We start from the raw sequence: 16138 nt of genomic DNA, 5'->3' as shown, positions 1-16138 counted from the left end.
GTATCTTAAGGCTCTGGATGTTGTAGGGCTGTCCTGGTTGACACGCCTCTGCAACATTGCGTGGACATTGGGGGCAGTGCCCTTGGACTGGCAGACCGGGGTGGTGGTCCCTATTTTTAAGAGAGGGGGACCAGAGGGTGTGTTCCAACTATAGGGGGATCACACTCCTCAGCCTCCCTGGGAAAGTCTATGCCAGGGTGCTGGAAAAGAGGATTAGACTGATAGTTGAACCTCTGATCGACCCTGTGGGGGGTGCTCCGGGAGTATGGGGTGGAAGGTCCCTTGATAAGGGCTGTCCAGTCCCTGTACCAAAGGAGCAGGAGTTTGGTCCGGATAGCCGGTTGTAAGTCGGCCTCGTTCCCAGTGAGGATTGGACTCCGCCAGGGCTGCCCTTTGTCACCAGTTCTGTTCATAACTTTTATGGACAGAATTTCTAGGTGCAGCCAGGGAGTGGAGGGTGTCGAGTTCGGTGGGCGGAAGATCTCGTCGCTGCTTTTTGCGGATGACATAGTTCTTCTGGCGCCATCGAACAGGGACCTCCAACAAATGCTGGGACGGTTCGCAACCGAGTGTGAAGCGGCAGGGATGCGGATCAGCACCTCCAAGTCAGAGTCCATGGTCCTCACTTGGAAAAGGGTAGAGTGCCTTCTCCGGGTTGGGGAGGAGGTCCTGCCCCAGGTGGAGGAGTTCAAGTATCTCGGGATCTTGTTCACGAGTGAAGGTAGGATGGAACGGGAGATCGACAGGCGGATCGGATGCGGGCGCTTAACCTCAGCCTTAGAGATAGGGTGAGAAGCTCGGACATCCGGGAGGGGCTCGGAGTAGAACCGCTGCTCCTCCACATCGAGAGGAGTCAGTTGGGGTGGCTCGGGCATCTGGCTAGGATGCCTTCCAGACGCCTCCCTTACAGGTGTTCCGGACATGTCCCGGAGGCGGCCTCATGGCCGGCCCAGGACTAGGTGGAGAGATTACATATCTCGCTTGGCTTGGGAGCGGCTGGGGGTTCCCCCGGAAGAGCTGATGGAAGTGGCCAGGGAGAGGGCTGTCTGGGCATCCTTCCTAAAGCTGCTGCCCCCGCGACCCGGATCCAGATAAGCGGGAGAAAACGAAACGAAACGAAACGAAACGGGACTGTAATTCAGAAATAGACCTTTATGGTACATATGTCATTCGGAAGCAATGTCATCACCCTGCCCACAGTCTCTGAGTTGACCAGTGCACATGTTCCTGAGTGGATAAATCATTTTTGGCCCTTTTGATTTCAACAACCAAGTGACAGTTTTGTGTATATGTAGCCTATTTATCCATATATGGAAGGCAAGGGTGTACAGCTGGGCTTCATGTGGTTGCATTACTCCAATTAAAAAACAAGACTTCGGAGGATCCCAGTACATGTGTGGATGTGAGGTTTTGAGTCTTCTTTTTTTCCTGTATCAGCAATCCGCACGACCCAGAACTGTCATAGTAGGTTTCCTTTGGATGCTCAGGTTTCCTCCACCATTAAAATCTGTGGAGGTTAGGTTGGCCCACAGTCGTGGCTCACCGAGCTGCTGCAGCTCAGGACTGGGCCTCAGTTTGGCCTTTAAATTTTGTTGAGGTATAAATGCCAACAAAATAAAGAAAAAGAAAGAAAGAAAGGGCTTTTAATAGGGTTGGTGAGAACACAGGGATAAATAATCTTTGCCTGTCTTCTTTTGCGTACTGACATTCCTCAGAGAGATCTGACCTCTGTGACCAATTTCAAACAAATATGTCTTCCACCACCAGATAAATGTGTGTCATTGATAAGGAGGCCCATGCAAGCATTTTGTCAGTTAACACTAGTGATGCTATTTGCCATTCTAAATAGAGAGAAACCTCATAAACTGATGAGCCAGTGAATTGTCTGATGCTACTTAGTGATCCCCATGTCACAGGGTTGATGATCCAGGAAGACAGAACTGCTGCTTTCAAATTGAGTCCAGGCAATTTAATGGCATTGGAACCATGCCACTGATAATAAAAAGACTCCTCTTATCAAAGTCACTGTGTATAAATGACGCAAGGTCATGAGTACTCATCTGTCAAGAATAAAGGCTGGTGCATCGGGACAAGCACCCACTCACCACAGTGTTCTAATAATAGAGGGCTTTCGCACAGCCGTTTATTCCACATTTAATCTTCTACTCTGGTTTCATTCCTCATCAAATTCTGACTCATTATTATAATGGGGATTCCAAAACAACACATTTGGAATGGATCTCAAGCTTGGTAGCAGATTAGAGATGTCATCTGTCAGAAAAACCCTCCTCTCCGTGCATACGGCAGTTTTCCATCCAGTGTCTCAGTGTTCAGTTTCTTTTTCTGCCCTCTTCTATCGTCAGAGAGTGACCCAACCTGAACCCAGGAGACAGAAAAGCCACGACAACCCCTTACAGACTTGCTCTCAGCGTCTGACACAGATGGCTGTTTTGTCTGCTTGGCAGGCATCCTGGGACCCTTTGGACCCTCACGGAGCAGTTGGTCTGAACCCAGTGAGCAGACAGCAACAGACTTAACCCAACATGCAATGTGTTTGTGTTTTGTCTACAACTCTATTCATTAAAGAAAGTAAACTAATCAGCTGACACGACTATAAAGTCAATCATTACTATGTCATAAACAATAGTTTATATATCGAGAAAAAGGGAGAGAGAGACACAGAGATAGAGAGGTAGAGAGAGAGATAGTGAGAGAGAAATAGCATTCAAAGTAAAAAACACAATTAGGTCCTTGTCTGGTTGATACAAGAGTAGGTGTTCCGCTTCTAACAATTTATATTGTATAAGTGCATTAGATGTTCCAGCAAAATAATGAACAATTAACGTAATGAATATTCAAGCAAGTCATTTGGGGCTAGTCTTGGGGCCATTATGATTAGATAAGAATCCCATTAGCTCAGTACCTTGAATACAACTCACTTACTGAACATTTATAAAGGGACTTAATGAGGTCTTCATAGAAGCAGTATAATTCATGTGACCTGTGGAACAGAATTCTTGACCTTGCTTATTTTTTCCTTTCAGAAAAAGAGAAAAGAGAGGTGACAGTACCATGGCTAACAATAATGATAATAAAAATGATAACAACTACAACAATATCCAAGGTAGTTTTCTGTGTCAACTGGACTGTTTTTCTTCTCTTTTGAAGATTTTTCACCTTCTATCCAGAAGGCTTCTTCAGTTCTGATCTCACTAGGGGCAGAGCTTGAAAATATAGCCCTTATGGACCATTAGCATGCTAATGATCTGGATGGACACCTGAGAGTCGTTGGTATGGTCGTTCACCTAGTTTGAGTTGGTGTGTTTCCCCTTTGTCTGCTGGCTCACATGGTGGTGAGTCACCAGTTCTCCTGAAATGTTCACACCATAGAAGGTGAAATGTCTTCACTAGAGAAGAAAAATAGTCCAGTTTACACACCCTAATCAGAAGCTCTGGATGAATAGGGATGTCCGTCTCCTGCTGAAGGCCCGAAACATCGCCTTCCGATCGGGGGATGCACAAACCTACAGCACAGCCAGAGCTAACCTGAAGCGGGGTATTAAGAAAGCCAAACACGGCTACAAGCTGAAGGTAGAAGGGCACTTCTCCAATTCCAACCCCTGATCTATGTGGCAGGGCATTCAGGTCATCAGCAACTACAAGTCCATCAACCCCTCTCCCCCCTCAACTGACATTTCCTTCCTCAATGAGTTAAACAACTTCTATTCTCGGTTTGAGAAGGACAACCATGAACAAGCTAGCAAGGTAGAGCTGACTGCTGGCCACCAACCCTTAACTTTCTCTACCACTGATGTCAGAGCAGAACTGAGCAGGATCAATCCACGCAAAGCTGCGGGCCCCGATGGCATCCCTGGACGCGTGCTCAGAACTTGTGCTGCGGAGTTAGCAGGGGTCCTGACGGACTTATTCAATCTATCCCTGGCTCATGCAGTTGTGCCGACCTGCTTCAAATCCACCTCCATCGTGCCAGTACCAAAACATTCCATCCCAGCTTGTTTCAATGACTATCGTCCAGTAGCACTCACTCCTATCATAACAAAGTGCTTAGAGCAGCTGGTCTTGGCACAACTCAAATCCTGTCTCCCCCCAACCCTGGACCCCCATCAGTACGCCTATCATAAGAACAGGAGTATAGAAGATGCAGTCTCCACAGCACTGCACTCTGTCCTCTCACACCTGGACAATAATGACACATACGCCCGAATGCTGTTCATAGACTTTAGGTTCAGCATTTAACACTGTCATCCCCTCCAAGCTAATAACCAAACTAAGGGATCTGGGCATCAGCATCTCCATCTGCAACTGGTTATTGGACTTTCTGACTAATAGACCACAACATGTGCGGTTAGATCATCACTGCTCCCCTACCGTCACTGTAAACACTGGAGTACCACAAGGCTGTGTGATGAGCCCATTCCTCTACTCCCTTTTCACCCACGACTGCAGAGCTCTACATGATTCCAACACCATCATCAAGTTCACAGATGATACCACGGTGATTGGCCTCATCAAGAATAACGATGAGTCAGGTTACAGGGAGGAGGTGGACCGCTTGGCTACATGGTGCCACAACAACAACCTGCTGCTCAACACCAATAAAACTAAAGAACTCGTCCTGGACTTCAGGAGGAAGACGGACATCCACCCACCCATCCACATCAACGGAGCAGCGGTGGAAAGTGTGTCCAGCTTCAAATTCCTGGGGATCCACCTCTCACAGGACCTCACCTGGACGGCTAACTGCTCCAGTTTGGTGAAGAAGGCTCACCAGTGTCTCTTCTTCCTGAGGACTCTGAAGAAACACCACCTCTCTTCAGACATCCTGGTGAACTTCTATCGCTGCACCATTGAGAGCATCCTTACCAGCTGTATTACGGTCTGGTATGGGGACTGCTCTGCCTCAGACCGGAAGGCATTGCAGAAGGTGGTGAAAACCGCCCAGCGAATAGCTGGAGCTTCTCTTCCTGCCATTGAGGACATATACAGGTGGCGTTGTCACAGGAGGGCCAAGAAGGTCACTAAAGACTCCTGTCACCCAGCGCATGGACTGTTTACCCTCATGCCCTCTGGGAGGCGCTACAGCAGCCTCCGGACAAAAACCACCAGGTTCAGAAACAGCTTCTTCCCCACTGCTGTCTCCCTGCTGAACTCCGACCCCTCTCACTTTACCTCCCTTCAGTCACAATAACCCTGTCTGGACTGACTGATTGTACATTCACTCTATTATCTGTTACAATAATTGCACTATTTACATCTGTTTATTTGCACTACCTACATCCGTTTATTTGCACTGCTTTCCATACTTTTCACATTTTTTTACCATATTTTATCATTATTGTATAGTTAAAACATGCACATAGTTAAAAACTGCATAAATAGCCTCTATTGATCCTGTAGGAAATTCAGCACCATAGTTACAGCCCGTGTATATATATTTATCTTGGTTGCAATGACTTTTATATACCCTTTACATATCTGTGAACTCTGTAAATACAAACATATATATTGATATCATAAACATATATTATTGAGTGTATATATTGTATATACCTCATCACAGTTTTATTTGCTACTTAAGCACTTCTGGTTAGATGCTAACTGCATTTCGTTGCCTTGTACTTGTGACATGTGTAATGACAATAAAGTTGAATCGAATCGAATCGAAAAAGTACCTTGGATAACTATGACATGGATGATTGAGAATCCACACAGACAACAACAATAATAATGATAATAATAATACCCTTAATACGGTTCCTCTTTGAGTTAATGTTCTGCTAAAAGACCAGTCCTCTGCAGATATAGCACAATTCTTAGCAGTTGAGAAACTACTTCACAGCTCTTTGCATGCTGTAGCCAGTGCGGTCCTGCTGAAGCTGCAATTGGTTCAGACTGTGAGCACAGTATGCTTCTGTATGTACCCACTCTACGCACTTCCTTACTATGCTCTTTATTTCTCCTTCTCTGCTCACAGTCAGTGATTATATAAAAGGTATACATCCAAGCTGGTTTTGGGGCAGATAGCTTGTAGCCAATGTGGCAACTGTTTCAACATTTTCCATCAGGCTGTAGAGGGTAAAGGGACTTGTCTCAACAAGTCCGTTACAGGGAAACTGTCCCCAGCAAGTTCAGAACTGAAGAAGCCTTCTGGATAGAAGGTGAAACGTCTTCAAAGAGTAGAAATACAGTCCACTTGACAAAGAAAATTTGCAATTACACTTAGTAATGGTTAATATTAATATAATTAATATAAGGTTAATATAAGCTAAATTATCCCTCTTGGTGTAAACTCCGTACAGAAAAGAACAAGCTTGAAACTTTTTATTAAAGGTCAGGTGGAATGTGTTGTTCAAACAAGCAAAGAGGACACTGAGTCAGGATCATTTCGATGCTCATCTTAAGGGTTCTCTGTGAGAGGACAGAAGCTAAGCGTGACTTCAGAGCAAAAACACATGTTGGTTAAACATGTATGAGTGTAGCCATTTTAAGGAACATCTGGTTGAATTGTTTTCATAAAGTCATCATCAGTCACTTCTGTTTGCCTCAACAGGGCTTGATCCTGTCTGGAAATTAAGTGCATTGTTGGTATCAGTACTTTAGGTCACCATAAACATCAGGTAAAAGACAGTTGTTTTTAGGTGTCTTTGGCTACTATAAAGCTGTACTTTGCCAATTTACAAAAATTGTTTAGTCACTTTTGCTATGAAAGTGCAAATTGAAAGTGACTGGTTGTAAATGTTTAGGTAATGATTGTTGCCCCTCTTTACTCAGTTGGATCTGAATTCATGAAGTTGCTTAGCAATACCAATGCCCCGAGGCATTGATGATGAACCCCATCTGCATAGGAAATGCATTCACTTTGTTGATAGGCTAAGCATAACCACAATTAGCCCTTCACTCTGTACATCAAGAAGGCTACTGTAGCCTCTGGCAAGGCTACAGAGGGAGGGGTGTGTGTTCATCAAAAGGAAATTTACTTTTTTGTTTCAGGCCACTATTTACATACCCCCATGTGCTCTCACGATGAAGCTCTAAAACTCTCTGATTCTCTTTTCAACCTACTTTGAAATGGTTTTTGGCTGAGCTGCTTTACACTGGTTATAAACTGCACAGTAAGATTTAGTTGTGAAAGCTATGCTTTTTAACTCATTTGACTGATTAATATTGATTGATATCAGTTCCTAACACTGTTATGCTGTTTTCACGCTACAGGTCAATCCGCCTTAGCTCGGCATTTGGGCATTTTCACATTGCCAGCAGTAGCAGGTCTGACTTCCCGCTGATAGATGCATGGATGTTTTTTGCTTCCTCTCATACATTGTTGCATGAATGTCACCATTACACCTTTATGTGCACTGGGACACTGCAAGGAAAGCAATGGACAGCATTGATGTCAGCGAGTTGATACTAAGCCTTGTTGCTTCATATTTTGCAAATTTGTCCCTTTTGCAAAGTTTACAAGCATAGCAGAGATTGAACAATGTCCAAGCTTTAATTCAGCAAAGGCAACTGGAATTTGTGGCTAATCTACAAAAAAATAAACATTTAACTAATTTGTCGAATTCATTGCTCCATTGATTAGGCTACTAAGCAAAGGAGTAATTCCCCAAGAATTTGTCGAAAGCTTTTTTTCAAAATAAATTTATGTTAGCAAATAATGTGTCTGTGTGTCCAAAATTTCTGATAACAGTGGAGGATGCAGAGGGCAATGGGGGTGCAGCTAGCTGGAGAGCTGACACTCAGGAGCTTTAGCTAGTGCTAAGTAGCCATATGTTAATTTTCAAAGTTTATACTAAGGCCTATGCTGGAAGTATTTCCATAAATAACAGCACAGTTTTGCAACCAAATCTCTTTTTCTCCATAGAACCTGAGTAGCTCACAGCTCTGGTGATCTTGCCAGTTGACTGCCATGATTGATAACAAAGCTGTGACATATCTACACAAGCTGTAGATATATAAACAATCATCAATTTGTTGGATTTCCTGAGAATGGCATACTTCACACATGTGCTTTCATTAAGAATTGTGCAGCTACACATTTGATTTCTTTGATTGAAAAAAAAACATCAAAAATCTCTGCCCATTAGATGTCACTCTCTGTTGACTGGCTGTCCAGGGACAAAATCAGAACGCGACAAGGAGATATATCAACATCATGTAATTTAGCTGGACAAAGTGGGACGGATTTAATTTTGCAGGCAACCCCCGCCATCCTGCTAATTTTTGCATCATTTCTTTTCATGAAATGATGTGATAACCATCATGAAAAGGGCATAATAAACATACCGTATTTTCACGACCATAAGGCGCACTGTATTAAAAGGGGCAGTCTCAGTTATGGGTGCTATTTCTGTATTTAAAACATACATAAGGCGCACCGTATTATTGGGCGCATGCTGAAACACACAGTAAAAAATGACAACGGAAGTAAAACAGTGAGTTTTGACACATTTATTAAACAAAATATTAATTCTTCCGCCCCAAAACCATCAACGTTTTCATCTTCTGTATCTGAATTACACAGCTGCACTATTTCAATGTCCAACATCCCCAATTCCTCTTCTTAATCATCTGAATCGGACTCACCGACCGGTTCAGCATTGATTTTGTGAAAGCTCTTACAATACATGAAGACGGTATCATAGCCTACGCGTCTACAATCCACCCGCATATGGTGGCATAACTTGCCCGCCGCTGCCTCATAACCTTTGTGAAGGAGTGTTCGCCTTCCGTCATCCAGTGCTCTGCTCATTTCCGTGGCAGCTGAGAACCACAGTAAACGACAACGTCTCGTGCCCTGTTGTGTGTATCGCCACCGTGCTGGTCCCTTTTTCTCCACTTTGTGGGTCAAAGGGATGTCAAAAGTCAGAGGGATCTCATCCATATTGGTGATGTGGCTGGGCACGGTTATCTTGTCGCGGCAGTAGGTGCGGAAGATGGCCACCCTCTCCTGGTAATCCGCTGGCAGCCACTATGCAACAGTTGTCCTTGCGCGTATGGAGAGATGCCGCCTCCTCATAAAGCGAAAACACTAAGATTGCTTGATTGCCATTTTCAGCCGCATATTCGATGTCCTGCAGTTTAAAGTAAGCCTCATTCGTACGCGTCTCGCTTAACTGGCGCCATTTTAGGGGATCCTTACGCGTAGATGTGCCGCTAATCGATTGGCGGAGCGTTTACCGTAGTGCACCCACCAAAGGCGCACAGCAGATTTTGGAACTCAGTCCACACACAAGGCGCACCATATTATAAGGCGCACCGTCGATTTTTAAAAAAAAATCTCAGTGTTTTAGGTGCGCCTTATAGTCGTGAAAATATGGTATTTTAGAAGAGCTCTTTCAGTCTGCATGTTTATGAGCATATATCACTAACAAAATATGTTTAAGGTGCTTGCCATTTTGCTGGAGTGAATGCAAATGATTTGAAATGATCAAATGATTTGAGATCAAATTTAGTTTAGTGAGACCATCTCCTACCAATAGAGGTTGCTACAACACCGTCAACACCCAACGCCCCACAGCAAACATGTTTAATTCTGGAACCCAGAGACTGACAGCACCCTTTTTTTGCCCACATAAGCCAGGATGTATTTAAAGATATAGATATATTTATAGATCTACTCTGAAGGACCCTTATGCCAGTCTTCAGCACTATGCAATGTGTGAATGTGAATAAGTACACTGGCACTTGTGTTGACAATGACATGCATCCCAAACAAGTTAGATTTTTCCCTAGTAAATGTCCTGGAAACACAGCCAGCTACGGTGTATGCAGCATGCTCGCTCTGTTGCATTAAGATCAGGCCATGAAAGAGAATACAACACGGCAATAGGCAGTACAAGAGGCAGTACAGAGGGAAACTGAAAGGCTTCTATTCAACTGCTGACTCTGGGCAGATGTGGCAAGACCTGCTGCCATGCTCTTTGTCCATAAAGCCCTGTAGTAGATCAACTTCATAAAGAAGCAATGCAAGATAAGATCCTTGGACAGGACTGCTAATGACCTGGCTAACATACTCTCAGGCAGTGCACATTCCCTCCTGCCCCACTACTTCACAAAAGCCCAACGAGCAGCTTGAAAAAATACAGGCCAGTGGCATTTACTTCAATTATCATGAAGTGTTCTGCAAGAGTATGCTGGCTCATATTCTGAGTCATCAGCAATATGCTTACTGATATACGAGGTCCACCAAGACATTGCAGCTCCCCTCCATTATTTTCTCTCCCATATGGAAAGGAAAGTCTCCTATATCAAAAGCTTTTAACTCCTTGCATTGGGAATATTGTGTCATACTCTGCAGATCATCTCAAGCTCTTTCAGGTTGGATGGGCTGTTGGAAGACAGCCATTTTCAGGTCTCTCCAAATATTGGCATAAGTACATTCTGAGTTGTCTTTAATTTACATGTGTCTTGGCATTTGCTTATTGTCTTGCTGGAAGGTAAATGTTTGTCACAGTACGAAAGTCTTTTTAAACAAAATTCAGGTGGCCTTGAAGTATCTCTTCCCGAGGAGAGGCTACTGACTAGCCACCCTGCCATAAAGCTCATATTGGTGGAGTGTGTTAGTGATGCTGACCTTGTGGAACTTTTTCACATTTGTACATGAGATCTCTGGTGATCATCCAGCATCATGATCATTGACCCTTTTCCCATGATCAATTTGATCAGACCACCATCTCTGGGATGGGGTTCAAACATTTTCTATTTTACATTAATGGAGGCTACTGTCTTCTTAGAAACAGCTGAAATTTATCATCAGATCTTTGTCTTAATTCAATCCTTAACTTTCCTATGTATCTACTCTCACTTGAAATAGAGTATGGCAATCTGTCACAGGACTCTCCTCGTGATGTGGAAACAAGAGAAATGGAAACCCACAAGGTTAAAGTTCAACTGTCATACAGGGTATGAATGCTTTCCAACCACATTGTAAAAGGTCAGAAACCGTATGAGTTGTAAGGGGGATGTTCTCAATGATGCCTACTGACAAAAGAAAATCCACTTCATATTAAGCTGCAAAATCATTATCTCAACACTGCTTGCCAATTCAGAAATGAAACAATGACATTTTTATATAAATTTATGATTTGAAATCATCTAACTTTAACAAATTACAGGACTGGAAGTACTTTATGGTTAAAACGCTTCATCAGTTTGCAGCAAATTTAAATTAGTAATACTCTCATTTTTTGGATAGCACTGGTTTGAGAAAGATTTCACTCTGCAATATGATTTATTTTAAAAGATTGTGCAAATATCTTTTGCATTTATATTGTAATTAATGTTAAAATATGCTGATTATTTTGTAAACTTTGATGTTGATAATAGCATAAGCATTCTCTATCCTCTATTGGCAAGCTATATGACATATATGATGGAGAAACAATTCATATGAATGAGAATATTACAAAAATGAACATCACAATACTTTTACATACTTTTCCACTGGAAAAAATGCACTGTTTTTTTGCTATTTTGCATGTTTCAGTAAGGCTGCCTCTAAATGATAATGATTGTGAACAAAAGAGCAAACAGTCTCTCCTTCATAGAGAGCTTTTAGTATTAATTGTGTGCAGCAGCCACGTGCAGGTTTTTAGTATTGCTCCTACCATCATATGTTCCACTTTCCAGTAGAAGTCCACTTTCCTCCAAGATCCTGAAGTCTCCAACACTAATGAAGTTGTAGTCGACCCCTGGCACTTCCCCATCACGAGGGAGTCGCGTTGTACCTGAAGAGGAAATGTTTTTTAGATGAAACATGAAGAATTAAAATGGTCATATTTGCCATGCACATTTATATTCTCATTTCAGGTAAGGAAATCGATATTCATATTGTAGCTGAAACACAACAACAACAATATGCTATGTTCCGAACAGATTTTTGGGAAACAACCATTAATTGACACTTTTGCCTTCCTCATAGAAAAGGGACAGCCAAGGTTGCAGCAGGGCTTTTACACATTTATAAAATGAGTTCTTTTGTCATTTTGGAATGGAAACACCAGAAAACCCTGTGAGAAATGGAAAATTGATGTCGGACTTTGGACTTCTGAAGGGCATAATTCATTTGAATCAGTCACTATATCTGTTTAAATCTATGAGTAACTGCAAAAAATAGCATAGAAGGGTTAGGTAATACAATATAGTCGGTTTAATGAATGCAAATAACTATGGATGAAGTCACAGTCTATTTTAGGACTGATAGGAGTTTTTTTTCTTTTTGATGTAAGACCACTAAGTAGAAATGGACTGAGTGGCTAATGGCTAATTAGGTTGTCTGATAATAATCCTGTACCGTAATCTCCATTTTGGGTACTTCAACTAAATGCAGAAGGGCACAATAGCTATTTGTTACACGGGAGGTTGAGCAAAGCGAAAAAGCATGAAAAAATCATCTGCATTACATTCAACAGCAATCTCTGCTGCCTAGATTCTCTGTCACCGGTAGTTAAGGGGCAGACTTCTTCGAGAAGAAGATATTCTACAGTCGAAAGCAGAGGCCATCGCTTATTTTAGGATCACTTCTATTCACAGAACAATTTAATTGTTGGACATATTATTCAAAAAAGGCAAAGACTTGATTAAAATGTTTGTAATGTGAAGAAAAGAATGTCTCATTTTGACATAAATCACGAAATAATTACAGGGTCAGAGACAATTTAACGTCAATTCAACACCACAAAAAGAACTACAAGAAGGACTCTATTGGGCTGGATTTGCTGCCAGAATAATTGCTGAAAAGGGACGACTGCTGCAATTAGTTTGTTTTTAAAGGTCACTTGGTGTTGTATACTTGACCTGTCAGACCTGGATAAAGTGATTAGCGACACCAAGCCCAAAAAATGTTTATTCAAATAAAGTCTTTTAATCTTAATCATTTTTACTTTTTAAACAAATAAAACACATTTTATCTTACTTCTTTTCCTAACACTTAGCATACCAATTAACAGTGAGGCTGTCATGCATATTCTAGTACTCAGATGATGCATAGATTTTCTACTGGAACTTGTTTATCACTATATTTATATTAATTTAAACTAACACCTATATTTTCTCACCTAATTGGACTACCAGGGCACCACTGCACTAGGGGATAAAAAGTGGTTTAAAAATTATCAAAACTTCCTTTCCTGGGTGAACCTTGATGCCACTGTGCATCAACCCAAACATACGTAGCTGACATTGCATGACATGTCAGAAGAATGCAAACTTTACCATTTACTGCTGGTTCTAGTCATAAATGTCCCCTTCAACCTATTAACCTGATCCACAGTTATGTACCTGCCAAGTTTCTCCCAGAACTATCGCCCTAAGTGCCACAGTTGTGAAGCATAAAGTGATTATTGTGATTATCACTTTGGAACAATCAAATCAAATCAAATCAATCTTTATTTATATAGCGTCTTATACAATCAAAATTGTTTCAAGGCGCTTTCCAGAATCCCAGGGCCTAACCCAAGACAACAGGAAGAAACCTTGAGCAGGACCAGGCTCATGTAGGGGGACCCTCCTGCTGATGGCCTACTGGGTCAAGAGAGAGGAGAGGAGAGGAGAGGAGAGGAGAGGAGAGGAGAGGAGAGGAGAGGAGAGGAGAGGAGAGGAGAGGAGAGGAGAGGACGGGCACAGAGCACAGAAACACATACAAAAATACACTATTTATACAGCGGGTCAGCGGGGTCGGAGGTCGTCATGCAGCTCCGAAGACGGCGATACCTGTAAATGAATACAGAAGGAGGGGGGGGAAAGAAGCAGAAAACCTACACAAGAATCAGCATAACTAGTCTGCTTGATGAGGAGGAGGAAAGGAGAGGAAAGGAGAGAAGAGGAGAGGAAACCATGACCCAGTGGGGTGACAGAGGCCTGTCAGGTGATCATGTTTCCGGACCCCGGCAGCCTTGGCCTATAACAGCATAGCTAAGATGTTAACCTAATGATTAGACGACCCTGAGTTTTTCCTGAGTTAAGGAGGAGGAAATTTAAAGACATCCAGGACTTTATGTCTTTAAGACAGGTCTGAGGCTTCACTAACTTCTCTGTCTCCTCTGGTTTCATGGATAAATAAAGCTGAGTGTCATCAGCATAACAATGAAAATTTATCCCATGCAGCCAAATAATATTCCCTAAGGGAAGCATGTACAAGGTGAAGAGGATTGGTCCAAGTACAGAACCTTGAGGAACTCCATGGCTAACCCTACTGTATGAGGAGGGAACACCATGGACATGGGCAAACTGGTATCTATCAGATAAGTATGATCTAAACCAGTCTAGTGCTGTCCCTTTAATCCCAATCATATGTTCCAGTCTATGTAACAGGATGCTGTGATCAACTGTATCAAAAGCAGCACTGAGGTCCAGCAGAACCAGCATAGAGACCAGTCCATGATCTGAAGCTATGAGAAGATCATTAGTAACTTTAAGAAGTGCTGTTTCTGTGCTGTGATGAGCTCTAAAGCATGACTGAAACATCTCAAACATGCTGTTCCTCTGCAGGTGCTCCAGTAACTGAGTCACCACCACCATTGGCCTATAATTTGCTAATACATCAGGATCTAGTGATGTTTTTTTAAGCAACGGCTTAATCACTGCCACCTTGTAGGACCGGGGTACATAACCTGTCACTAAAGAACCATTGATCTGGTCTAGGATAGAACTGCCTATCAATGGTAAAACATCCTTCAACAGGTGTGTTGGGATGGGATCTAAAAGACACGTGGTGGTCTTGGATTTCTGAATTAGCGAGGACGCCTCAGAAAAATATATAGGGCTGTAGGAGTTTAAGGGCTCGTTGGAGAACCTGTATGTTCCCACAGTCAGCGCATCTGGTGATGGTCCAGTTGTTGGGATGGCCTGGTTAGCTTTTTCTCTGATGGCTAGAACTTTATCAGTGAAGAAGCTCATGAAGTCTTCACCACTAAGGGAAGAAGGGATACGTGGATCGAAAACACTGTGACTCTTGGTTAGTTTGGCCACAGTGCTGAAAAGAAACCTGGGGTTATTCTTATTCCCCTCAATTAAAGAAGAAAAATAAGCTGTTCTCGCCTTGCGAAGGGCCTTTTTGGAAACAATGGAGTGGGTATTCCCTTTCAAGTGAATTTCCCCAAAATAAAAGCCTGTCCAACACTTGGATTTGGCTTCCTTTCACAATCCTCCCAAGGTTCTGTTTATTCTGTTTGTTATTCCATTCAACTTTTGATTCATGTGCTTAAGGACAGCACTCTGAGAACAGCTAACTGTCCTCGTGTAGCGTATTAATGATTGTCTTCTGGAAAACAGTTAAGTCAGCAGTCTTACCCAAGAATGTTCAGGCTTTAAATTAACCTTAGGTTTTTATGTTTTTTATTTATTTATTTCATTTTATTATATACTGTATACCAAAAACACTATACAAATAAATTAATATAAAAAGAAAGCCACGAAAGCCCACAAAAAAAGCAATTTCCAACCCTTGGGGGGTTGGAGAACAGAGGTGCTGCTTGCTTTTGATGCTGCTGTGCCCAAGAGTTTGTCATTGCCTGAGGAGAACTCATTCTGTGTGTAATTAAAACCTCGATCGCACCGAAGGATGGTGCCTGGCTAAGCAGAATCGCTCAGCAGTGGACCTGGGAAATATTTTGAGCAAAGCATCTGTATGAGTTTCAGAATCAATGCTGTGTAATGTCTCCTGCTGATGGAATTACAGTACTAAAAATCAACTGGTGTTTTAAAAGCAGTGTCAAATGTGTTTACTATACTAGCAGCATTGCCACATTAAACAACTGCAAAACCAATGAATCCTTTTTGTAATGTATTAAAACTTCAGTGTGTAATTTTACTTTTTGCTCTTGTTTTGCCCAGCTAAATCTAAATCTAAAAGAATGATGCAAGCATTATAATTGTTTTATTCTTTGCAAAAAACAAAGCTTGTAAATCCATTTTCTACCACTTTTCCCTTAACAGGGACACAGGAACAAAGATTTTAGGTTGCAATATTAACATTTTATCCAAACTTTTGTTTTAGCAATCTGTTACTGATTACAGCAGAGAACAATAGATGGCTTTGGCAGAAAGGGGATGACAGGAAATTAGAGGTTTTTCATGGAAAAGAAGGGTTTTGTATTTTTTTAGCAATATGTTGATG

The 16138-nt window shown here is 42.3% G+C and overlaps 1 protein-coding gene across 2 annotated transcripts in view; it reads right to left on the bottom strand.

Moving 5' to 3' along the window:
• The window catches only part of magi3b (membrane associated guanylate kinase, WW and PDZ domain containing 3b), a 108616-nt gene that overhangs the window by 35906 nt on the left and 56572 nt on the right, over nucleotides 1-16138 (bottom strand). For both annotated transcript variants that reach the window (XM_029827554.1, XM_029827556.1), the window contains exon 3: nucleotides 11631-11750. In XM_029827554.1, coding sequence (XP_029683414.1) covers nucleotides 11631-11750 — 120 coding nt within the window. The remainder of the gene's footprint in view (nucleotides 1-11630; nucleotides 11751-16138) is intronic.

Source organism: Takifugu rubripes, chromosome 19 (assembly GCF_901000725.2).
Source record: "Takifugu rubripes chromosome 19, fTakRub1.2, whole genome shotgun sequence".
NCBI classification, from domain to species: Eukaryota; Metazoa; Chordata; class Actinopteri; order Tetraodontiformes; family Tetraodontidae; genus Takifugu; species Takifugu rubripes.
The sequence above is the reverse complement of the archived record's forward strand: the minus strand, read 5'-3'. Positions and strand labels throughout refer to the sequence as shown.